General features: G+C 44.2%; 1 protein-coding gene across 1 annotated transcript in view; it reads left to right on the top strand.

Moving 5' to 3' along the window:
* The window catches only part of ADCY2 (adenylate cyclase 2), a 430,840-nt gene that overhangs the window by 381,452 nt on the left and 23,410 nt on the right, over positions 1-25,978 (top strand). Inside the window, exons 19-21 of the mRNA XM_024752509.1 lie at positions 11,220-11,304; positions 15,760-15,918; positions 25,584-25,730. Coding sequence (XP_024608277.1) covers positions 11,220-11,304; positions 15,760-15,918; positions 25,584-25,730 — 391 coding nt within the window. The remainder of the gene's footprint in view (positions 1-11,219; positions 11,305-15,759; positions 15,919-25,583; positions 25,731-25,978) is intronic.

Below are 25,978 nucleotides of genomic sequence, written 5' to 3'. Positions count from 1 at the left end.
GAGCTCCTTTGTTATCTAACCTAAAAAAGAAAATGCCTTGTGATTTTGACCCACTTGTAGGAAGATACTCAGTTTTTAGGCTGTTTTTTGTTTTGTTTGATTTTAGAATGAGCGGAAGAAGGAGACTTCAGAGGGCCTGGGCCCCCAGACTAGATAGGATACGTACTTCTTATCATCAGCTCTCCAACGTATGAGGCTAAAGCCCAGTGCACAGACCCACGGTATCAGATGCACCAACTGCTTCCCATTTAAAATCATTCTTCTCCAAAGGATGAAACCATGACTGCATTAATCAGGGTGCATCTTTTCTCCATAGCAAAAGGCCAGCACTACCTCTCCAGCCCCACTTTTATCATTTCTCCTGACCTGCAGCTGCCTCCAGGGCTCTTTCTTAAACATGAGCTTATCCCTTATTATGTTAGTCATTTGCAGTCCCAGAATTTGTTTGCAGTCCTTAGCATTTGTGAATAACTCGGAAACAGCATGAGACTTTGATCCATCTGTCCTTGGATGACACTGGGTCACCTTCTTTGGAAGATTGCATAGGATTTCAGTGCATCTGTGTCCAGCCACAGGAGGTAAAGTGTCTATAAATGAAACCCCTTAGATTTCAAACCAACACAGTTATTTGTCCACTCATTCCTTTGTCTTCACAGCACAGTTTCATTGAATACCCTGTATATTCCAGGCCTGACTGCTGGAGTCCAAGCACATAGAGATGAATAAAATATAGTCTGTGCTCTCAAGAATTTACAAAATCTCCTATTAGAAAATTGTGTCTCACAAGAAGGCCAAAAGGAGACTTGCCGGTTAAGTTCCTATAGCCTACCTAGGGAATGAGTGAACCTGTTGTCTGGAAGCTGGTTAAGTGACCCAGAGTTGACTGTGATATTGGAAAGGTCTTGAAGAAGTGTGGAGATCCAAAAAGATAGGGGAGGAGTGTTGTCAGCATCATGGCAGAATAAGACATCCCTTATGTTTGTCCCCAACAATAATTTGTAATCTATCCTTGGAGAAAAGTTTCTTTGTAGGAGCTGTGGGACCCAGCACCATATGGGATCCAGAAGGAGTCTCGTCCACCCATGTGTTGGACAGTAGGCATACAGACCTTGATCGTGGCTGTGGACCCTGCAGTGACATGTAATCCAGCTTCAGCAGCTCTTGGCCACAGAGCCCCCTGGAAAACAGTCTTAGCCAGTGACCCATGGAAGAGAGAGACTTTGAAGAAGTCCAGGTTTTCAGAGGAGAAGTTCTAGCACACCATTGGAGAAAAAAACATGAGTTTGGACAAGCTGAAGTGGGTAAGAGAAACAGTCTGACTCTGTCCACACCACCCTTCCCCCAAGATGGCACAGCTTAAGTCCAAGAGAGATGTTCTCACTCTATGACTTCTCCTGTGAGCACCGGGCTTCCCAGCTGTGCGGGATGCTACCAAGCTGGGAGAGGAGCAGATAGGACTCTCAGAGGGCTTTAAGAGAACACAGATGCTACTAACTGCATTACTGCCTTTGTCAAGAAGCCCACCCACAAGCCGCTGGGAACACTTCACCCACAGATCTCCCCAGCTGGCTCACGGGCACCCTCATTGTTCCACATGCCTCATGCACACCCCACCCTGTGGCCAGCTCCCTGTTGCATATTCCCTCCCGATGGCAGCATCGAGCGGGAGCTTGGACCAACGGCTAGTGGGCATGCACAGAAAGCTGACTGAAATCTGAGGGCCAGAGAGAGACCACAAACTTGAGCTTTAGCGAGTTTTGTTTGGGAAAACAAAAGGAAGACTGTCAGCAGTCGGCCTGGTACATTGTAGGATGGAGAGGAGGCATACAAGCTTAGAATTCTGCCACAAGAGGGAGCAAGAAAGGTGGAGAGATGTATCCACAGAAGGTCCCGAAAGCCTCAGAAGCACTAGCAGGGCTGGAGGAAGATATTTATGCCCTGAAGACAGTTAGTAAATGGTGCAGGAAGTGAGTGCTACTTCACATACGAAGACAGCAATGCAAAACTTTACGGAACATGAAATCAAGGAACAAAGGAACTAAAAAACAGCTAGAAAACAATTCATTATTAAGCCCTTACCTATCAATTTTACTCTAAGTGTAAATGGATTGAATTGTCCATTTAAAAGGCATAGAGTGGCTATACAGATAAAAAAACAAGATCCAACTATATGCTGCCTACAGGGAACTCACCTCAGCTTTAAGGACACACATAGGATCAAAGTAAAGGAATGGAAAAAGATATTCCATGCAAGTGGAAACAAAAAGAGAGTAAGGGTAGCTATACTTATATCCGATAAATACACTTTCATCCAAAAACAGTAACAAAAAACAAAGAAAGTCATTATGTATTGACAAATGGGTCAATTCATCTAGAAGATATAAAAATCATAAATATATATGCATCCAACATCAGAACACCTAAATAAATTAAGCGAATACTAGTAGATATGATAGGAGAAATAGATGACAATGGAATAATAGTAGAGAACATCAATACATCACATTCAACAATAGATCATCCAGACAGAAAGTCAGATAGGAAACATTGGACTTGAACTAAACTGTTAGGTCAAATGGACCTAACAGACATATTTGGAACACTCCATCTAACAGCAACAGAATACATTATTCACAAGCACACATGGAACATTCCAGAATAGATCATACGTTAGGTCATAAAACATGTCTTAGCAAAATTAAGGTTGAAATTATACCATGTATCTTTTCCAATCACAATGGTATGAAACTAGAAATCAGTAACAGTAGGAAAACTGGGAATTTCACAAATATATAGAAATTAAACCACGTACTCCTAAACAATCAATGGTCAAAGAAGAATACGAAAGGAAAAACAAAATATAACTTGAAACAAATGAAAATGGGAACACAAGGTACCAGAACCTATAGTATGCTGCAAAAGCAGTTTTTAAAGGGAAGTTTATAATTACAGATGCCTACATTAAGAAAAAGAAAGATCTCAAATAAAAACCCTAACATTACACCTCAAAGAAATAGAAAAAGAAGAACAAACTAAGCCCAAAGTTAGCAGAAGGAAGGAAATAACAAAGATCAGAGCAGAAATTAATGAAATACAAACTAAGAAGACAATAGAAAAGATCAGTGAAGCTAAGAGCTGCTTTTTGAAAAGATAAACAAAATAAACAAACCTTTAGGTAGGCTAGCCATAGGGAAAAAAGAGAGAGGACTGGAATAAATAAAATTAGAAATGAAATAGAAGACATTACAGTTGATACTACCCAAATTCAAAGGACCATAAGAGACTACTATGAAAATTATACACCAACAAATTGGACAACAGAGAAGAAATGAATAAATTCTTGGAAACATACAACCTACCAAGACTGAATGATGAAGAAATAGAAAGTCCTAACAGACCAATAATGAGGAAGGAGATTGAATCAGTGATCAAAATCTCCAACAAAGAGAAGCTCAGGACCAGATGATTTCACTAGTGAATTCTACCAAACATTTAAAGAAAAATTAATCCCAATATTTCTCAAACTTTTCCCAAAATTGAAGAGGAGGAAACACTTTCAAACTCACTTTATGAGGCCAGCATTATCCTGATATCAAAGCCTGATAGGGACACTAAAAGAAAAAAACAACAAACAACAAACAACAACAACAATAAAAAAAGCACAGAGTAATATTCCCGATAAATATAGATGCAAAAATTCTGAACAAAATATTAGCAAGCCAAATTGAACAGTAGATTAAAAGGATCATGCACAATGATCAAACGGAATCTATCCCTGAGATACAAGGGTGGTGCAATACATGCAAACTAATAAGTGTGATACACCACATTAATTGAATGAATGATAAAAATCATATGATCTCTTATCTCAATAAATGCAGGAAAAGCATTTGATGAAATACATCTTCTCATGATAAAAACTTCCAACAAATTGGGTATAGAAGGAACACACCTCAGCATGATAAAGTTGGCATATAACAAGTGCATAGCTAATATCATACTCACTAATAAAAGGCTGAAAGCTTTTCCTCTAAAATCAAGACAAGAAAAGGGTGCCTCTCTTGCCACTTTTATTCAACATAGTACTGGAAGTCTTACCCAGAGAAATCAGGCAAGAAAAAGAAATGAAAGGCATACAATTAGAAGGAAGATGAAAACTTGTCTTTGTTTGCAGATGATATGATCTTATACATAGAGAACACTAAAGGCTCCACCAAAAAAAAAAATTGCTAGAACTAATCAAAAAATTCAATTGTCACAGCATACAGAATCAACATACAGAAATCAGTTGTGTTTCTATACACTAACAATGAATTATCTGATAAAGAAATAAAGAAAAGAATCCCATTCACAATGGCATCAAAAACAAGAAAATGTTTAGAAATAAATTACACCAAGGAGGTGAAAGATCTGTACACTGAAAACCATAAGACTTTGATGAAAGTAACTGAAGAAGACACAAGAAAATGGAAAGAAATCCCATGTTCATGGATCAGAAGAATATTGTTAAAATGTTCATACTACCTAAAGCCATCTATAGATTCAATGCAATTCCCATCAAAATTCCATTAGCAGTTTTCACAGAAATAGAACAAACAATTCTAAAATTTGTATAGAACCACAAAAGACCCTGAATAACCAAAGTAATCCTGAGGAAGAAGCATAAAGCTGGAGGCATCACACTCCTGATTTCAAACTACACTGCAAAGCTACAGTAATTAAAACCATATGGTACTGGCAAAAAAATTGACACATAGACAAGTTGAACAGGATACAGAGCCCAGATAACCCCTTGCATATGTGGTAAACTAATATTTGACAAGGGAGCCAATGATACTCAATAAGTAAAGGATAGTCTCTTCAATAAATGGTATTGGGAAAATTAAATACCACATGCAGAAGAATGAAATTGGACCCCTATCTTACACCACTAACAAACATTAATTTGAAATGGATAAGAGACCTGAAACCTTCAAACTCCTAGAAAAAAAGCATAGGGGAAAAAACTCCTTGACATTGATCTTAGCAATGATTTTTTTGGATATGTCACCAAAAGCACAAACAACAAAAGCAAAAATAAGTGAGTGGAACTACATCAAGCCAAAAAAACTTCTGAATGGCAAGAGAAACCATCAACGAAATGAAAAAGCAACCTACAGAATGGGAGAAACTACTTGCCAATAATATATCTGATAATGGGCTAATATCCAAAATACATAAAGAACTCATACAACTCAACATAAAAAATAATCAATTTAAAAGTAGGCAGAGGAACTGAATAGACCTTTTCCAAAGAAGACATACAAATGGTCAACAGGACATGAAAAAATGTTCAATATTATTAATAATCGGGGAAGTGTGTATCAAGAGCACAGTAAAATGTTGCACTCTCCTTAGAATGGCTATTATCAAAAAGACAAGAGATGACAAGTTTTGGCAAGGTTGTGGAGAAAAAGGAATAACGGGATATTATTTTCTCAACCATGGGAAAAAAGGAAATCCTGCCACTTGCAACAACGTGAATGGACACTGAGGGCACCATGCTGAGTGAAATAAGCCAGCCAGAGACAGACAAATACTGTATGATGTCACTTATATGTGAAATCTAAGAAAGCTGAACTCACAGAAACAGTAGAACGGTGGGTTACCCAGGGCTGGGGAAAGGTGGGAGAAGTGGGGAGATGCTGGTCAAAAGGCGCAAGCTTCCTGTTATAAGATGAATACGTTCTGGTGATCTAAGGTACAGCATGGTGACTATAGCTAACAATACTGTATTACATACTTGAAAGTTGCTAAAAGAGTAGATCTTAAATGTTCTCACCACAAAAAGGAGATGGTAATTATGTGAGGTGGTGAGGGTGTTAGCTAATGCTATAGTGATAATCATTTCCCAACATATAAGTGTATCAAATCAACACATTGTACACCTTAAACTTATACAGTTTATATGTCAATTATGTCTAAATAGAACTAGAAAGAAAATAACTGAAAAATATGTCAAAAGGCACAAACTGTCTGAAGAGGTCATTCCCACCCCTGACTCAGTTGGTCAAGAAAACTTATTAATGATGCATCTCCAATCATCAGAAAGGAATGGTGTATTTTTTAAATGACTGAGCTGTTTTAGAACTCTCCTGTCTGACCACAGCTCTGGTGGCCATTGCAAACAACCAGATCAGCCATCAGAAAATAGGTTTGTTTTGATGGCTGCTGAATCTGAGCAGTGGAATACGGGAATTTTGGCTGAGCTGTCATCCTCACCCTTCATCACCAGCCAGCATCACCTGGCCAGGACCCAGCCACTGCACTGGTGACCTGGAGGGGAGGAGAGCTTGGAAGCAGAGGTCAGCAGGATGCTGTATGCCACTCAACTGAAAGGCCAGCAGGGAATAATCAGGAAAGTGGTACTAACACGTGCATCTCAGCAATTCCTTGCCCTATCTCCAGCCAGACTTAGAGAAAGATTTCCTGACAGGGCAGTTGGCTGTCTTTATTTTTCCCTTTGCATTTTAACCCCAGCATTTCCTTTCTGGGGTATTTTTGTTTTATTCGGACTGTGTCGTCTTCTGACATTGTAGTTGAGGTCTTGGTCCTGTGCTGAGCAAGGTACAGCAGATTCATCTTGCAGCAACATCAAGTTGACCAAAACTTGAGCTTTTTGCATTGCTTGACATTGAAGATGGCTGAGGATTCAAAGGTTCCTTGTCGGCAAAGCGTTTCCTAACTTACTCACAGGGACAGCCAGAAGTAAACAGATTTCATCAGCGGCAGGGCAACAGGATCTCACGTTAAGAGGGAGGGCAGTAGCCATTGTCTCTTTGTGGGACTTTTCTTTATGAAACGTGGGCCTCAGGGGGTCAGGGTCCCAGAGGTCAGACTACTTTTGACCCCAGTGAATGACCTGGGAAGATCTGATTTTACTCAGTTCGTATATTGTTACCAACACAACAGAAACTAGGTTTCTTGAGGTACTTTTCTTCTTAGTAAATAGAGGCTTATGTCACCTAGAAAATAGAATGTTTTGAAATGTAATTATGTTTGTGTATACATGCCTGGAAGCAATGAAAATGTCATTTTTGTGTCATGGAGCTGTTAGCCTTTAGGTTAGAGACCGGTTCACCAAGCAATTCCATATCCTTTGCCCAGTTTGTTAGGTTTCTTTGTTCTCTTGGACTCTGGAAACTTGAGGGCCAGAATGATTGCTCCATTAACAGCCTCAGGGTGAGGGTCAGCTGTAAATTAGTGTGTGGCTACAGGCACATTTGGGTGTCTGTGTCTCCAGGACCCATTTTTAAGTATGAAAAATAGCCTATCTGGTCACATTTTGGCTAAAACTGTCAAGTTAAAAATCATAGAGTTAGAAACCTTCTCAGTTCTATTAGCTCTGTCTTCTGTACTTCATAACAGAGTGATAGCACAGCCCTAACGTGTGAAAGTCCAAAGTGGATTTCATCCCTAAAACTTAAAGGGAAGGGAGAGAGAGAGAGACCTCAGACTAAGTTGCTGTCATTTTTATATAATGGCTGATAACAATTGTTAATGTGTCAATTGTGTCACTTAAAAGAAGACATGCTGAGGTCCTAAGCCCCAGTAGCTGAGAATGTGACCTTATTTGGAAATAGGGTCATTGCACATGTAATTAGTTCAGATCAAGTCCTGCTGGAGTGGGGTGGGCCCTGATCCAATATGACTGGTGTCCTTGTAAGAAGATGGCCATGTGGAGACAGAGACACATGGGGGGAGGGGAGCGGGCACCACGTGGTGATGAAGACAGACCTTGGAGTGACACAGTGGCCAGCCGACCACCAAAGCCAGGACGGGGCAAGGAAGGATTTCTCTGCAGGTTTCAGAGGGAGCACAGCCCCGCCGGCACCTTGATTTCAGACTTCTGGCCTCCAGAACTATGAGATGATAAATTTCTGTTGTTTTAAGCCACCCAGTTTGTGGCACTTTGTTTCAGCAGTCCTGGGAGTTAGGAGTTTGGAATTAGCAGATATAAACTACTGTATATAAAATAAACAACAAGGTCCTACTATATAGCAAAGTATCTTGTGTAACATATAATGGAAAAGATTGAGAAAAAATATATATATATATGTATAACTGAATCATTTTACTGTGCACCTGAAACCAACACAGCATTGCAAATCAACCACACTTCAAAAAAAAAAAGAAAAGAAAAGTCCTGGGAAACTGATATGATCAACACAACTGACTAGACTCTGCCAGAAGACATCTTGGAATTTTATTCTCTCTGTCCCGATGTCCCCCCCATGCTACCCACTCCTTTTCCTCCCAGCCTCTCCTGCATGCACACAAAGAGCAAGGAACACAGGAATGGATCCGTGGATGGAGAAATTCATCCTTCAAGCTCCAGGAGCCCATCAGCCGTGGCCTGTGAGGGGCCCACGTGGGAGAGATGGACTCCAATTGGAATCAGCAGTTCTTTGGGGCTGGATGAATAAACGAAGTTTTTGAGAAATCTAAATGAAAGTGAAGACAGCAGGTTACAGTTCTCCCTAGTTGACGGAGAACGTCAGAAGGAAAAAAGGCATCTGTTGACTGGTACCCAAGTCTATCCTACAGGCTGTGTTGTGCGTCATTATTTCTGAGGTCCATTTAGTTCTGTACTTTCCAGTGCACTGCCCGGTCCAGCAATGAGAGCCATTCCTAGTTTTGCTTCCCCCAAGTCCCCACCTACACCCACCACTATTCCTCATTAAGGCTCAAGAACTGGGAGATAGGTGGAGGTCATTTCCACCCCTAAAATTATGTTTAAATGTGTTAGCGTGAGAAGTCCCAGAAAAGTATTTTTCCCTCTATGTTGCTTGCATGTATTTTCTGTGTGATTATCTGAAAACTCAGCCAGCCCCTGAACTGCATAAAGAGGGTCTTACCTCCCACTCTCCATCAGTGAGAGGGATGGGAGATGGCTTTGTATATTTGGAGCATCTGGCCCCTTACCTGGGGATACACGTGGGACCTGAGTTCTGATTGATTGCATTGATGAAGCTACTGTAAGATCCTGACCTTGGAGTTAACATTTTACTCTCAGTTTACTTTTATAGGGTGATGGGTAAAAGGGAGGGATGTCATAGCAGTTTCCTAGGATTCCTGGAATGGTAAAGTAATAGGATGTTCACGAAGCAACATGAAAATTAAACACAGCCTGCACCAGCTTCTTACGCACTGTTGTCTATGTTGTACCACTTTTTTTTTTTTTTTTTTAGCCATGCCGTGCAGCTTGTGAGATCTTAGTTCCGCAACCAAGGATCGAACCCGGGCCCTGGCAGGGAAGGCTCAGAGTCTTAACCACTGGACTGCCAGAGAATTCCCTGTACCAGTTTTATTAACTGGTCAATATCCTGTCAGTGTAGTCAGTATGCGGGGAAATGAGTTTAAAAGTCACTGGGGACTTCCCCAGAGGTCCAGTGGTTAAGACTCTGTGCTTCCACTGCAGGGGGCATGGGTCCGATCCCTAGTCGGGGAACTAAGATCCTACATGCCGCACATGGTGTGGCCAAAAAAAGTCCCTAAAAGTCACTGGAGTTTGCACTGCTTATAAACATCTGCTCCCTGCAGTGACTTCAACTGTGCTATTAGACACAGCTGCCATGGGCTCAAAAAGGAACTTCATTTCTTAAAATCACTACTACTGAGACAGGAAAGTGACACTTGTTAGCTCACTTCATTCCCAGAGAGAAACTGGTAACCTCCTTATGGCTGTTGAGCTCAGATTTTTTCCAGCCACAGTTGGCTTGGTAGGAGGAAGGAGCCCTGGGTACAAGCATAGCCTTTCTGGAGAGTTCTCTGAGGTCCTAAGCCCTTCAGCCACTGGGACTGGAGATTCTGTCTCCTCATTTCCGCAGGAATCTGCCTTTCTTTTGCACATGGATCTGTCATTCTGTTAATGAAATCCACCAACCTGCATTTTCTTATCTTTTTCTCTAGCTTCCTTGCTCCATCCTCTTGTTTATCACTGTGTAGTTAATATGAAAAATCATAAGTACCATTTATGAAGTGCTTCCTGTATGTCAGGCTCTATGCCAGGTACATAAATATTTGACCTAGTGACCAAGACAGCCAGTAAGATGGGCACTGGCACCCCCTTTGGCTGATGGGGAGAGTAAGGTTTGGAGGGGCTTATCCTAGGCCCCAAGCTCACTAGAGCAGGAGAGTCATGATTCCAACCAGGGTTACTTACTCCAAAGCCCACCTGCGCTCTTTAGTTCTTTATCCATTTCTCTTATTATCTCATCAGTCCTCGAACCTTCTATGGAGAAACAGGAAAATCTCAAAGCATATTCAACTCCCAAGCAGAAACTGATGACTTGATATTTATACTTGATTAAATACAAGCTATGCCGCTTATGTGACATGGCAGCCAAGCATAATCAACTTCTCAAGTCTCATTTACAGTTATACGTGTGAAATAATCACTTGTCAGCTATGCAGGATTACCCTGGGGAATCAAGTCGATTTCTCCTTGTATGCTGTACAAGAACCAAAAACAGAACCTTTAAGTTGACACGTAAAATTGACCACCACACCTGCCAACTAGGATGTGTGGGTGGTCATTGCCTAGAAGGTCATGTTGAGGATGGAGGGCCCAGCCAGCACAGCGAGAGCTTGGTGGGGCAGTGGGCCAAGTGTTTCCATCTGTCTTAATGTCTTTTTGATACAAAACCCCATGAAAGGAGGAATAAGGAGCACCTGCCAGAAAGTTATATGAAAGCATATTATTCATATGTCAGAGTAGCTTATAGAAATAAAGTTCCCTACTTCATTTTTATATCTCCCATGATTATTAGTTTCTAGCATACTGTCTCATTCTGCAAATAATTACTAAAAAATACAAGTCATATATCCAATTATCCAATTGATCCCAGAAATATAAAGAAAATAGTATTAATATTCTGCTATTCATTTTATATTCGCTAGTTTGGTATAAAGTAAGAAATCTATATTCATTTGGAAGATTTTTTTCTTTTACAGAGTTCTTGAAATAAGGATTATTTTGCTTTTTTTTGATGCAGTCTGGGCTTGCAAATATATTTGAAGTGTGTGTGTGTGTGTGTGTGTGTGTGTGTGTGTGTGTGGTTGGTGTAGAACGTAGACAAGCACTAGAGATTCTGAAATTTGTTCGTGCACGAATTCTATGGCTTGTATGTATGTTGTTTTGTTATATTGTTTTCATCTGTTTGTTTGTTTTTTAATAGACCAGGCATTTGGAAAGACCTAAAGACCATGGGCTCAGTGTCTCTCTTTATATTTTTCATCACACTGCTTGTTCTGGGCAGACAGGTAAGAAGTCTGTTACTTCTGTAACTTCTCTAAAGTGCTGTATTAATAATACTTTGCTGACGTGCATTGCCATTGCTTTCATGCAAACAAATGTTGAAGCATCAGGATCACCTTATCACTTAAGAGAAAAGTAGGTAGCGCAAGGTGTGTGTGCTTGGCTATAGACACAAGAAAAAGGCCTCTCATTTTTTTTTTTTCCCCTAAGAGGCAAATTTTGTGAACAGTTGAAGTGTGAATCAATGAATTTCCTGTTAAGTCTCAAAATAAATGTGTAGGTTTCTGTAAGCCTACAATGTATTCCCTCAATAGCTGACACTAATTGGAAAAAAAAGTCCCCTTGCCTGGGGTTTTCATCTGCATTTCAAAACGTATAGCTTCTTTTTCTTTGAAGTGGGCATTAAATATCCCTGCTGTCACTTGCAATTATCCCTAGAAATATGGTCCCTTGTTCAAAACGTTTATTTTGTGATGCAAATGAAACATCCTCCTCGGGCTCTGTGCCCACTTCTGGCCTCCCCGTGGAGCCTGTAGGTGCAGGACTTTTAAGGGCAATATTCTTTCTCTGCCTGCAAACAAGGACAATCACCCAAAGACTAAAGACTCATCCCACACCAGGTAGCTCTGCCTCAGCCAAAGTTTGTTTTAAGTTCTTTGATGGATAGCATGAAACCAAGAAGTGATTTATGTGGAGATAACCAGGGAAGAGGCAATGCCAATTAAATTATATACACATCTCTAAACAGTTATCTGAGAGGCAAACTATCAGCTGGGGAGTTTGGGTCTGCCTTCCATTCTCACCAGGAGGAAGCTGCTAATAATCGCACAGTCAGAGCAGAGACCAGATCTGTGACAGTCAGTCCAGCACCCGGGAATGCCATCCATCCTCTTCCATCTTCCCGGGGAAGTGCGAGGGGCATCCTTCCCTGGAGCTCCCAGTGCAGCTCTCACCAATCGCCCTAGAGCTATGCTGTGGTCCTGATGCAGAGCTCAGAAGACCCCGGTCCCCCCATCCCCCTCCCCACCTCTGTCCCCGGCACATGCTAGGTTCTGCATTCTTAGGCAGTTTCTCCTACTAGAATGATCACTCAGATTTCTTCACAGCAATATATTTTAATTACCTAGAATCAAATTGAATTTTCCCAACTTTTTTTATTGATCACTGAGATAATATACAGGCAATACCCCTACACAAATGTTGTCGAATCCCTGCTCACTGATCAGTTACTCCCTAAATGATTTAAATAAAGCATCAAAAGTATGCAGTATTATGGCCAGGCATTCATTTAACATGATAGCGCTGGTACCGGTTTCCTTTCGTGTCACTAGTGTAATGATAAGTAGTATGTACATCTAGAGGCCTAGAGAATAGTAATCCCTGCAGGATTGTGTTCACAGTTACTCTTTAACTAGAACCAAGGATATACCAAGGTGAGCCGGAAGGCTGACCTTCAGTCCAAACTCATTAAGTGAATGATTTACTGAGGTCCCAAGTCTTCTGGGATAACAAGAACTGTGAAGTCTGTGACACAGTGCCTCTGCACACCCTTCTGGAAATACAACTGTATTATAAACAAATGTCTGATATTTGAAATAAGGTTGTCAAGTGTTGTAAGAATCCATGGCCTCAGAGTTACCTCTTTTCTGAATATGTTTTAAATAATAGCACAGACTTTTTGCAACTTATTTTTGTTATCATTTGTCCTAATGGCTCCCCTGACCCATGACCATCATTTTTGAAACGATGGCAATGTACTTGCTTTCTAAGAAAATGACTATACTAAATATTGCTCTAGGCATCTCAGAAACCTTAGTGAAAACATAACACATCCTAGACAAGAGCGACAGTACAGTACCACTCTCTGTACTGAAATCTAGTTTGTGACAGAAACGCAAGCCAACTCAAGGGCCTCTTTTGACAAAGAAAGATCCCCTGTATTTCACCCAGGTTTAAAGGGCAGCCCCCTGCCATCAAGGGTCTGCATCCTAGGTGGGCTCATGCAGAGTAGGAACCGGGCAGTGGCAACCTAGTGCCTGAGAGTGAGGCCGAGGTCCTTGTGCACAAGAGTTGAGGATCCCAGAGAAAGTGGAACCACACGCTACCTGCGCCCCTGCCCAGAGACCACTTCTGTCCTCGCAGAAGGGTGTAAGCCCAGTTCCTCAGGTACTTTTCAGAACTAGACAGAGCACGGGACGCCCTCGAGGCTGTGGTAGGACGTGAAACACAGCAGACAGGCGCGCGGGGGTCCCAGACGCGGCCTGGACGCCCTCTCAAGACTCTTCCTGTTCTCTCTCCCATCACGCCAGAGCTCATGAAGACAAATTCCACATCTGAGTGGGATCTGGGCCCCTAAGCATTTGGGGAGTAGCCCCAGATGGAATCTGAGAGATGGGAGGTGATGTGAGGACTGGAGGTCATGGAGCAGGGCTGCTGTTTTAGTTGAAGTGTCACAAAGTCCTTAGAGCGCTTTCCCACCCTGAGTCAGGGTCCCGGAGGAAGCAGCTCTCCCCACCCCTGGCTGGATCTCCTCACGCAGCCTCCCCGGGTCTCTGTGTCAAATCTCCCTCTCTTTTCTCCTGTAAGGACATCAGTCATTGGATTTACAGCCCACCCTAAATCCAGGATGATCCTTAAGTTCATTACATCTGCCGAGACCCTATTTCCAGAGAAGTCACAGACACACAGATACCGGGGTTCGGACTTGGAACGATCTTTTGGGGGACATGATTAAGTCCATTACAACTGGTTTGGGATAAAAACATTTGTCTTCCTTTGAGGGACCGCACATGAGTTTTTAAGGTCCTTGCGCCTCAAGGCAAGGGTTCTGCAGCAGACTGCACTGGTTGGGGAGGTGAGGGGGAAAGATTTGTCAGAAGGTCACTCTCAGTCCAATGTAGCTGGTCCCAAAGTGCTCCGATTCCTTTAGTAGGAGACTTAAAGAATGCTTGCACGTGGTACAGTAGCAGTCCCTCAGAAAACCTGAGCGACTCTTCACGAGCTTTACGAAAACCTTTCAAACTTACACGAATTGGGCTTGCTGCCTGCCTTAACTGGCTCCATGGCTTCATCTCATGTTTCATTTTTATCTGATCTTCGGTGTATACCTGTGTCTTCTCGATGCCATCACCGTAGATTGCTTCTGTTATTTTAGTTTAATACCGGCCACACCACTAGTTTATCCCCCCACAAAATATCTAAATAATCTGTTCTCCAAGGGAGAGGCCTTTTCCAGTACGTGCATAGCATGATTTCTATAAATACAGAATGTGGAAAATGTGTCAGTAATGTAAAACTTTAATATAAGCAAACTTTTAAACTATCTCTTTTGTGATCTTTTTAAAAAAATGTCTTGTTATATGAGCTAAAAATAAGTGCCTCCCCAGAGGAGGAGAATTTTTGAATATATCATACCTAGTTTGAAGCAAACCTAATTTCAGTGAATGATCATTGTTCTTTCAGGTTTCAAATGGTGAATTATTTTTTGAAATTGCACTCTGTGCCTGAGAGGCCATTCACGTGTGTTTTATTTTGCTTCCTGCTGTCATGGGTATAGCTAAGCAAACCAATAAAACACACTCCCTCCATTTAGTTCTTCTTTGCATGTATTTGTCAATAATTACTATCTGTGCTGAAATACACTCTCTATTAGGCCCTTCTGTTACAGGAAGATTCATTCAAGGCTATTTCATTATATTAAATTATATACATCAGAGCAGATACAAAATGATGACAAGCCAAAGAGACCCTGTGACAGTAAACGGGCCTCTATTTCTACAATGTTAATAACAGCTGATTTTTAAAAACATTGAATTTTAATACATTATAAAGCATGAACACATATGTTTTTTACTAGCAGGCACCATCTTAATTAAATTATATCAAAATGAACTTTTGTCTAAATATAATGTCATTCTCTCAGTATAGTGCAATCCCAAATGAAAAAACACATACTTTTCAATGTATACTTAATTACATAATTTGTGGTAGAGGAAAACTGATTTTCAGCTGTTAAAGGCAAACTGCCACAAATGAACACTATTATTTTTTAAATGCAAATCATGAAACAATGCACTCTCTCTACTAAAATATTTTTCTTTTATTCATTATTTATATTCTATCACAGCTCTTTTCAAAAAATAATTCAAGCCACCATTTATTAACATGACTATGTAAGAAGCTTTCATGTCATTTTTGTCTTTCAAGGCTTCAGTATAGCTATTTTCTCTGTTTCTGAGGCTGGTTCTTTCCCAAATTTGCATTTTGGATATCCATGTTGGAGGGTGAAATGAGAGACATTTGAGGGCAACTGAGGGCTTGGTAGGGAGGGTGACAATTCCATTTGGGGGGGGGTTCTTTTTTAGGTTTGTTTCATTCTTTTTATTTTCTCTTTAAAACCTCCACTCTCTGGCAGGACAAGATGCCTATTGTTTCTTTACCTCTGTGTCCTCTTGTAACAGAATGAATATTACTGTAGGTTAGACTTCTTATGGAAGAACAAGTTCAAAAAAGAGCGAGAGGAGATAGAAACCATGGAGAACTTGAACCGCGTACTGCTGGAGAACGTGCTCCCTGCACACGTGGCTGAGCACTTTCTGGCCAGGAGCCTGAAGAATGAGGTCAGAGAGACTGGGCTGAAGGGGAGAGGCTTGGCTGGTGGGGAGAGGCGGGGTTGATGGGGAGAGGCTGGGCTGATGGGGAGAGGTGGGGTTGATGGTGCGGGGCTGCTAGCCAGGGAAGGGCGTGGGCTGGTGAGGGCCAAAATCTCCCAGCAGTGACCTAGAGGCCTGTGGCACTTCAAACATGTCAGTGTTCAAAATACTCGACATTGGCCTGAACGTTTCCATTTTCAAGAGTATATTGACTGGCCGTATAGAGATCAACTGAGAATAGTGAGTTAGACTCGCCTATGAACATCTTAGCATGAAGTTGATTCATTCTTCCTAGTTTTTCTTCCCCAATCATGTAAAGTTCTGAACGTACAATATGAGGCACTGGGGTTCCAAATATGTCACAAAAGGGGTCACCACCCTCTGCCTAGTGTGGGAGGATGCTTCCTTACCAGCGTGCCATCAAGGCCAAATCAAGAAGCAAAATCACACCATGCATCCCACACTCCACTGTTCCATGGCTCATGACTTCCCTGAGAGCCTTTTAAGGGTCTTAGAATTTCAAAGATATGAGATAGAATTTAGGAGTTAGCCACACAAGGACACATCAAAGACCTGAGACCATCCATTTGAATGGCTAGAAAAGGGAATTTTCGTGGAGCATCTAAAGGAATGGATATTTAACTAGAGTTGACGAGATTGGCATGTTGTTTCAATGCTGAAGTGGCTTATGAAATGAAATGGCATGAATTTTCTTTAATGTAACCAAATTACAAGAGTCAGCAGATGTATCTACAGTGGGACTCTGTTAATTTAAGAAACATGCATTTGAGCACCCACTGAGTGAATGACCTGTGTTTGGTGCTGTGGAGTTTCAGAGCTGTATGAGGTGCAATCCCCGTTCTCAGGAAATGTTCAGTGAGGATTGGGAATGGATGAGGGATCCGGAAACCTGTAGATGGATGAACTCGTTAATAGATAAGCTGAACTTTGATGACACTGATGGACAGAGCAGCCAAGTGAGAAGGCTTGGAACGGTATTTATCTGTGACATATTTAAAGTTGACATTGAGAAGAAAGTGCCAGGTGGTGGGCAGGGACTGGACCTTATCACTCTGGTCTTTCTGGAAGCATGCTAGGCATGGTGAGCCAGTCCAGGGGCCCCAGCAGGTCCCACCATTCACTTCTCTATTTCTTCTCCTGGTGTTTTCTTTCAGTAGGTTATTCAGCAACTTATTTACCTCTTGGTCACAGACAGTGAAATCATTACATCTATTAAAAAGGAACCATCTGTTTTCATTAGCAGTTTAAGAGCTTGTTTGTGTCTATATGTCTAGCTGTCAATTCAGGTTATAAATTCATCTGTTGCCCCTGCCCTGGGTCAGGCTGGTGCTGGGCCTGGTTACAGAGATGAACCGGCCCAGGAGGGGACAGAATCCTATTGTCTCCAAAGGTGCTAACTGCGTAAATGCAGGAGTCCAGAAAGTCCACCACTGTGAGCAAGTGACTTCTGAACCAGAAAAGAAAGTGCTAGAAACTGGCAGAGAGATGCAGGCTGTAGAGAGGGAGAAAAAGACCATTCCAGGCTTCAAGGGGCTGCTTCTGTCCAGATGACAGGACAGTGCTTCGTTCAAGACCTTAAAAGGCCCCGGGTTCAGCCCTACAGCACTTGGTGACCTCTTCTGCCCCCTCCTGACGTCTCCCTAGGCCAGACCAGGGGGATCGTCTGTTCTCTCTATTCATTCCTGTTTGCTTGACTTATTCTAAGCAGGCCTCTGAACACAGTTGCCCCTTTGGAAATCATAAGGAAAAGCAGATGGGGATGTAGAGTGAAACCCACAGGTGGACAGCATGGGCTTGAACCTTTGTCCCAACATTTTCTGTCACGGTAATGTGAGCTACTTCCTCAGCCTGAGCCCCGTCTCCCCATGAGTCAAAGGGGAATTCTTAGGTAGAGTGTGGGATGTTACATGTCACACTGAGCATCCATCCCTCCAGCTGAGGTGGGCATTTGATAGAGCAGGACCCGGAGTCCCACATCCGTGCAGGTGGGACATAGCTGGTGGGCAGGCAGCACCAAAGCACCAATGGACTCATCCACTTACCGAGTGGCCCTACTGTGTGCCAGGCCAGTGACCCTTCTGCGACTAGCACGTCATGGGTGCTCCCAAGATGGGGGTGACATTTTCCTCCAAGTTTCCTCATCAGTGCTGCGAGCTTAAGAACACACACAGTGTCTTCTACAGCCTTCACCGCCCACGTGGGGTCCGTGAGGAAGGCTGCAGCGTCAGGGCAGCACCACCCGGTGGGCTTGAACCCTGGAACAGGCACCACCTCACTGCGCCAGCAGTTTGGGAACTTTTCCGAGACAAAGTAGGAATCAGCGCGTTTCGTTGAAATCAGCTCTGGATTCTGTTGCCTCATTTGTCAGATCAAGAAGGTGAATTCCTTGGGGGCCTCGTCCATGGCCACATCATGCCTGTGTGTGAATGTGAACCTGACTTAGGCGCTAAAATGATTTCCCCCGCAGACAGTCAGCACCCATTCACCAAGCTCCCAGCTTATTCCTTCATTCAGGAAACACACCCCTGACCCAGGCAGCCTCATTTTCCCATAGGAAAATGAACAGGAGCTCAGTTCCAAAGCTTTTCAAACGCTTACTGCCACAAACAGCTCCAGGTTCCCTTATTGCATATTAGAGGTCTCCGGTTTTCGCTTAGGAACCCCGATACCCTGGACGTCATTAGATTTGCACTTTCTAGCTGCTGACCTCACATTGCTCAGGAGGGTAGAGCGACACACACTGAATCTTAAATCGGGGGCATCAGACTGATGAGACCGTCCTTGAAACGATCTCTTCATTCTGCACAACTGTGGGCTGCAAAAGTCTCTGTATTTCATCAGACAACACAGAACTCCCCTGGGCTGTGACTTTCCAGATTTTACTGCCAGTTTTTGCTGGTTAGGTTAAATATTTGGGGAGGGGAGGGAGCTACTCAAGCAGCCACTGTAACTGTTGGAGATTAAAAAATTACAGCGGGCCCCATCGGGCAGCCTGCGGTCAGGGCAGCCTGACGTCTGCTCAGCGGGACAGAGATGCCGCCCAGTCGCTGCTCAAGATCAGACCGGTGGTGAAGGAGAGTCTGTTGCTCTGGTCCTCACAGGGAATCCTCAGTGCAGAAGAGAAGCCCCATAAAGAAAGGGTCTGAAGGAGAAGGACAGCCCCTAGCCCCCTGCCTAAAGGTTCTGATGGCTCCCACCATGAGTCTCAGAAAGGACGGTTTTGTTTTTGGGGTTTTTTTCCAAAATGCTTATAACCAGGTTATTACCAAGAGACTCCTTTGAGTGCATGGCAGGCTTCTGCCCCATCCCTCTGACTTCCCGACAGGCTGGATGCCTACCTTCTGTCACAGTCAGCCCTTCCTGTCCCCTGGGCAAAAGAACCCACTTCGCTGACCTGGGGATGTGTCATCCTAAGCTTGTGATCCCAGGCCAGGCAGGCTGAGGTGTTTGACCTCCTCTGTTTAATAGCGTGGACATGGTCCAGGCTGCTGGCCCCCCTCACTGTCAGGGCCGTATAGATGCGCCCTGCATGCATGCGCGTGTGCACTCTTTACCTCCTCTCCCTCTCCCTCTCTCCCTCTCTCCCTCTCTCCCTCTCTCCCTCTCTCCCTCTCTCCCTCCCCCTGTCTCCTTCCCTAATTCCTCTGCGAGGGAAAGTTCTACCCATCGTCAAACACGCGGATCCTGGAAGAGGATTATTTCTGGAGGATTCCAGACCCAAACTGGGCGTGACAGAGCACAGTCAACGCTGGGACAAGAAGGGTTCCTGGACTCTGGCCAGCTTTCCTTACCCACTGGGCCCTGCTTGGCCATTGAGAGCAAAGCGATTGTCCCGGGCCTGGCACTTCTTAGTTGTGGGACCTCGGGCTCCATCCTCACAGAGGCTATAACTAATTTCAAAAGCGATAATTCATGCGAAACTTTTAGAGCAGTGCCTCGCATTCAGGAAACACTCAATTTTAGTCATCTTTGAAGCAAATATCCCAAACTTATGCAAAACTTGAGAACACCGCCTCCTGGAACTTATCAATATGTGTCACGGGAGGCGCCTTCCCACAGCTTTTCAGGGCCTGACTAGCGTGGACAGCAAAACGCACATAATCGCTTTGCGCTGTACCCTCATCTGATGGCATCACCTCCCTCGCTCCTTCTCTGTGGTGTGGGCTGAGCACTCACAGCTTCTGAATGCAGAGGCTGGACCAGGGTTATTTTTAAAGCATGCGGTAGACAGGAGTGTGGCTTTCAGTCCCACAGTAATGGTTAATGTTCCATGGTTTTCTGGAACATTCCTTGGAAACATGACCTATGACCTTGGCCAGGACCCATGTTCACAAAGAGCCTTTTGATTCTCCTACCCGCCGCATGCACTTACAGAGGAAACTCGTTTTCCTTCAGAAATACAGAGTAAAGAATGATTTAATCACAATAATTCCGAAAAGATCTTTTATTTCTATTTAAAACTGTTCACTGCACCTGTGTCCCGGGCCTGTGGGCAGAGAGCTGCTGTGTCCACCTTTGCGAGCCCTCTTCTTCCTCCCTCAGGGCACTGGTTTTACTCAAAACATCCTCAAGCTTCTCCACCAGCTGCTGACTGTCCTGACCAGGTCCAGGCCCTCAAGCCGTTCAGACCCTGGTACAGAGATCTGTGGCCCAGACAGAGCCCACTGGTTTACAAAGCCTACTCTCCAGATGGCTGTGTTTTGGCAGGAACATGTCAGAAAGGTCCCTTGAACAGATGTCCCAGCCAGCTTTGGTCACTTGTTGAAAAGACTGCATTTTGTCGACCCTTTGCCGAGTCCCCGGTGGTCAGGGTTATGTGTGATTCTGAGCCACGCAGCCTCACTGCGGGAGAGCTGAGCCTTGATCAAAACAAGACACAGGTGTCAATGCGGGTACAGGGGAATTTGCCAGGCACACAAACGCTCCCCCTTCTCAGCTAACCTCCCAACACCCAGGCAGCTCCCTCAACGCATTCCTTACAGAGTCAGGCTAGAAAGCCACAGGTTTTCAGAGATGCTTTTGTGCTCGCCTGAATAAATTAGGTGTTAGCTGACAACTGGGGACGGAGGGGGGATGTGAAAGGTGGGAGGATCACTATGGCCTCCTCACTATGGCCTGAGTCAGCAGGAGAAAGCGCTGGTCCCGGAGTTTGGAGCCCCAAGCTAGTGGCAAGTTCCGGCAACTTCCTAGGGCACAACAAGCAGACGTCTCCACACCTGGGTGCAAGCAGCACCAACCACACTTTGTTTTCCTGTCCTTGTATTTGCACTCTCTCTCCAACTAGACTCGAAGCTCTTTAGAGCAGGGCTTGCGTTGTCCGTCTCTGTGACCCCATTACCTGCTATGAAGCCTGGCACCTGGCAGGCCCTCATGGGGGGCTGTGCGTGCCTGTGTGTCTATGTAACAGCACGCTAAAGTGAATGTCAGCCCATGAGCCCAAGAGACAGTAGGTGTCATATTCCTAAAGGGGTGCTAAAGAGTGTGCAGAATTTACAAATGCAAGAGCTACACAACTCTCGATCCTTCACTCTCAGGGACACGAGGGCTGAGAGAGCAGAGGTTGGACAAGGGATTTGGGACAGAATATAGTGAGAAGCGAGCCCCCTCCTAAAGGGACATGGGGAATCCTCCCTTTACGTCTTGCCTCATAAATAGACCATAGCCACTCAGCTTGGGATGTGTACCTACAACTTGGGCCCCTATGTGGTCCTGGGGCAGCAACTCCATCTGGGGGACACAGATGACATGTAGTTTCCTGAATGCAGAGGGCAGGGGCTTATTGGAGTGTCTGGCCCAAGAGAGTTGGGGGCTGCAGGTGGGGATGTAATGGGACTGTGAGGGTTTGGGAGGGCAAAGCCTGCTGAATGTTTCCAGGGACCAAGCCAGAGAAAAACAGTTGGCATGGGGTCATTTTAGATCCTGTTTTGAAAAGCTGCTTGGAGTGGGGAATGGGCCCCAGGAGAGAAGCTAGAAGACTAACCAGAAAGCCCGGGGCAGAGAGAGTAGTCACAAGTAGGAGCAGAGTGTGTGGTCCAGATCAAGAGAACCTTGGCAGGATGTCCCATGTTGGAGGGAAGTGACGGAGAGTCTTCAGATAACCCATGAAAATGTCCACCAGGTTTAAGTTCCCTGGGAGCGTGATGTAGTTAATGGAACGCGTCCCTCCTCCAACAGACCCTTCTTTCTTCCCCTGTTCTCCACCCCTGGGTGCTTTGGAAAACCTGGCTAGGCAGCTGGGGAGGGTCAGACCAGAAGCATGAGGAGGAGAGAGAGAGTAGAAGCCAACCGTGCCCCCTTCCCACCCTGCAGACACTCCTCCATCACCCAGCAGGCCCACACTGGGGAAGGAGAAAAGCCACACATTCCACTGGGGTCTGAGTTCTGACTTCTCGTTAGATTGGACGCTTAAATTATTTATGAGAGGACTCCTGTTACCTGAGAATGACAAGAAGAGTCATGGGGTTGTCCCAAGTTTTCATCCAGAGTTGGGAAAGAACTGAAGTCCCGCTCAATAAACTGCAAAGGACAGTGTGCACAGAAATACAGCTGCTTTGTGATGATTCTGCCATAACTTGAGCTTGTTTTGCAGAATGGCTACATGTGAGTGAATGTTGAAATGGCATCTAAGTTTCCACTTCTAAAGCTCAGCGAGATTCTTGTTGGCATCTATGTTCTGGACAAGGGTCACCCGTGCTAGACCCTGAATTCCAAAATCTCCTCCAAGGCTTCCTACCTGCCCTACCCTCACCCCAGATCCTCTGGAAGTATAAGATAAGCTCGGGTCATCAGCCAATCAGCTTGTGGTTCTCTCTGGCCCCAAGCGCAACCCAAAGACCTGAGGGAACCTCTCATGAGTTTAGGGTATGGCTCTAAGCCCTGCATGTTTCATTAGCTCTAGTGAATTTGTAAAGCTTCCCATTTGTCAAGTTTCCCTGATTCTCAAGCGTAGCCCTGTGGAAGCCCTGAGCCAGGAACTAGGGGGTCAGAAATCCCCACTCACCCTTGGTGTTTCCTCAAAGCTCCAAGTGACCCATTTGTCAAAGAGGGTGGGTGAGCATTTTGCAGTCCAAGGCCCCAGTAGCACTCATGGCCTGTGGAGTGCCAGACCAGGACTCCAGAGATTAGTCCTGGTCCCTAAGTCAGTGGGAGCCTTGGTGTGTCACCAAACTCCCCTGACTTAATAATTCCTCATTTGTCCCGTGATTCTTAATCAAGGCTGCACAGCAGGAAAACTCATAGAGTTTTACAAAAAGATGCACATGCTTGGAGCCCACTCCAGGGGCAAGGTTCAGTTGGTCATTGGGCAGCCCAGGTGTCACCTTCTTGAAAGTCCCATTGGTGACTCTCCCAGGCATTCCTATTTGAAGACCATGGAATTAAATGACCCATCAGACCTCTTCCAGCTCCACCAACCTAGGTGTTCTGGGGCAAGAGTTCAGAGGACAATTTTGAGTGTCAACCTGAAGATGTTTTATTAGACTCCAAACAAGTGTGGTTAAAATCAGCCCTCATATCCAAACTTTCAGTCAGTTCAGTCTTGCATTTCCTTATCTCCCATCCCCAGATACCCTTAAAGACCCTAGGGGAAAGGAGAAAGGCAAAGTGACATGACCTACAAGTGATACGAGACCCCATGCTGCCCCAAGTCCAGGCACCACCCTCTCTGGTCATCCAGGAAATGCAGGGTAAAGTATAAAGTGTAGCATTTATAAGAGTGACCTCTGCATCAGACTTGGTAACTGTGACCTTGGGAAAGTAATGTAACTGTTCTGTGCCTCAGTTTCCTCATCTGTAGATTGAGAATAAAAATACCAGCTTCCTAAGATTGTAGTCAGGGGCAAGTTAATGCTGGTGGAGAGTTCAGAGGGGTGGGCATCCTGGCATGCAGTGGGCACTCAGTCAGTGCTGGTGATTACTGTGTGTATTCTTGTCATCATCATCATTCCCCAGATGGTCACTCTGGCTGATGTCAGCAGACAGTGGAGAAATGCAGGGTACAGAAAATATATCCTTGCCTTGCTAGATGTACCCCTTTCCCTTAAGAGTAGAGAAGTCAGTGGAGTTTATACTACTTTTATGAAACTGCCCTTTTTAACTAGAAGAGGCTTCTTCTAGGGGCTTTTCTCTCCCCTGTTACCCTGACACCCTGGCTGGGTCAGCATTACTGGAACCTAAGCTTGGCAATCATACATTCCACAGGTCGTCTTCTGAGGATATGAGTGTTCACAAAAACAACTTTTCAGAGAGGGGAAGTACAGGTCTGCGCAAAGAACCAAGTCAACCGTATTGGGAGCAGAATACAAAAGAAAAACCTTGATTCTATTGTTCATGTATTTTATAGAGATTGTAAGGCAGTAGCAGAAGGCACTACCAGGTGGTTGGCCCTAAGAACAGGAAGATGACACAAGTCTGTCTTTCCCAGGAAGTGGTTGTGACCTGCCGTGGGTTGCCATTGCCCCGATGTGTGTGTCATGAGACGTCAGCGGAGGAAGAATGGTTTTTCTGAGAGGCCACCAAACCTTGGAGTTATGGTGCTGTTGAAGTGCTCACTCCCTGCTAAGGGATTCATCTGAGTGCCGCAGAGAGCAGAGCACACTGGTAACATCCACGTAGGGTAGATTCTTTCCATCTGCCAGGCACACAGGAAACATCAGCCGCTAGCTTTCTTTCCTCCACTCAGAGGTCGCCATCTTGTGTGACAGAACTCTCCTCACATTTTCTGGTGGAGGGAGTGTTTCCCGTGATGCAGCATGCCCACATTGGCGCCTGGCCATTCTGCCCGGGACAGGCCATCCAAGGGCCCTGATGCACCAGCACCAGTGAGAGAGCAGATCTTCCCGCCCAGGACCAGCCCCCATGCCCACATAATAACGCTTCCTTTAAGAAATCTCCACTGAACTTGAAGGTTTCACTATATGCTGGGGAAAATTATGTGTGGAAACACCTTGAAATTGTATTTACAAGACATTGTAATTTTCCTCTCTGAAAGTTTAGACTTTTAGTTTAGACTCTAGTCTATTTAAAAATAAAAGGAAATCCCGAACAAATATTTCTGGTGTCTAATACAATAGAATAAGTAGCCTGAGGAATTTCGCTAGTTCTCTCTGCTGTAATTCAGAAGTAACATGATGAGTTTCATCTGCTCCTTTCAGGACAGGCTGAAGAGGAAAATTCATGAAGCCTCCAATCCAAAGAACGTAGCCATAATGAGTCACTTTAGGACAATATAGTAGCTTGGGAAATCGTTTTGTTTCTCTTTAGTTGTTAAAAGAATGTTGTTGTTGTTTTTTCCTAAGTGAGAAGTCTATAGTCTCTTGTCATTGTCTACGATAGAGATGGCAGAGAGGGGTAACCGGAAGGGCACCTCATACTAACTGGTAGTGACAGTGGGAGTGCGGTGTTGACGATTCTCAGCCTGCATCCAGCTCACTAGAAGCCTTCACCTGTGATCAATGGCCAGTGCCTAAAATGGGCCTAGGACCAGGGTGGAGCAGGTGGAGTGGACCCTAGGTGATTTCTTTACCAGTCTTAACGTAAAGAAACACTTCCATTAGGAGCATGTTTGCTTAAAAGGTTTCCTAGTGCTCAGCTCTTCCTTTTCTCCTGGGCAGGATTTATACCACCAGTCCTATGACTGTGTCTGCGTCATGTTTGCCTCCATTCCGGATTTCAAAGAATTCTATACAGAATCGGATGTGAACAAGGAGGGCTTGGAATGCCTTCGGCTCCTAAACGAGATCATTGCCGACTTTGACGATGTACGTACTTACCCTTGATGGGCAGGGCTGGCCCCAGTCCCATCCTCTGGTGTTCCTCTGGACTGGCACATTTGAAGTTAGTCCAACATCATGGCATATCTTAAAACTTGTCCTTTGACAAAATTTCTGGTCATTGGCATTAAGCTTTTTTGCTCTATTTAGGTCACTGACTAATTTTGGTGAGGCAAACACATATTATTTTTAAAGCTAATATGATTTCTATAAACAACTACCAAAATCTGTTCCAT

This window comes from Neophocaena asiaeorientalis, unplaced genomic scaffold (genome assembly GCF_003031525.2).
Source record: "Neophocaena asiaeorientalis asiaeorientalis breed wild unplaced genomic scaffold, Neophocaena_asiaeorientalis_V1.1 scaffold52, whole genome shotgun sequence".
Classification (NCBI taxonomy): Eukaryota; Metazoa; Chordata; class Mammalia; order Artiodactyla; family Phocoenidae; genus Neophocaena; species Neophocaena asiaeorientalis.
The sequence above is the reverse complement of the archived record's forward strand: the minus strand, read 5'-3'. Positions and strand labels throughout refer to the sequence as shown.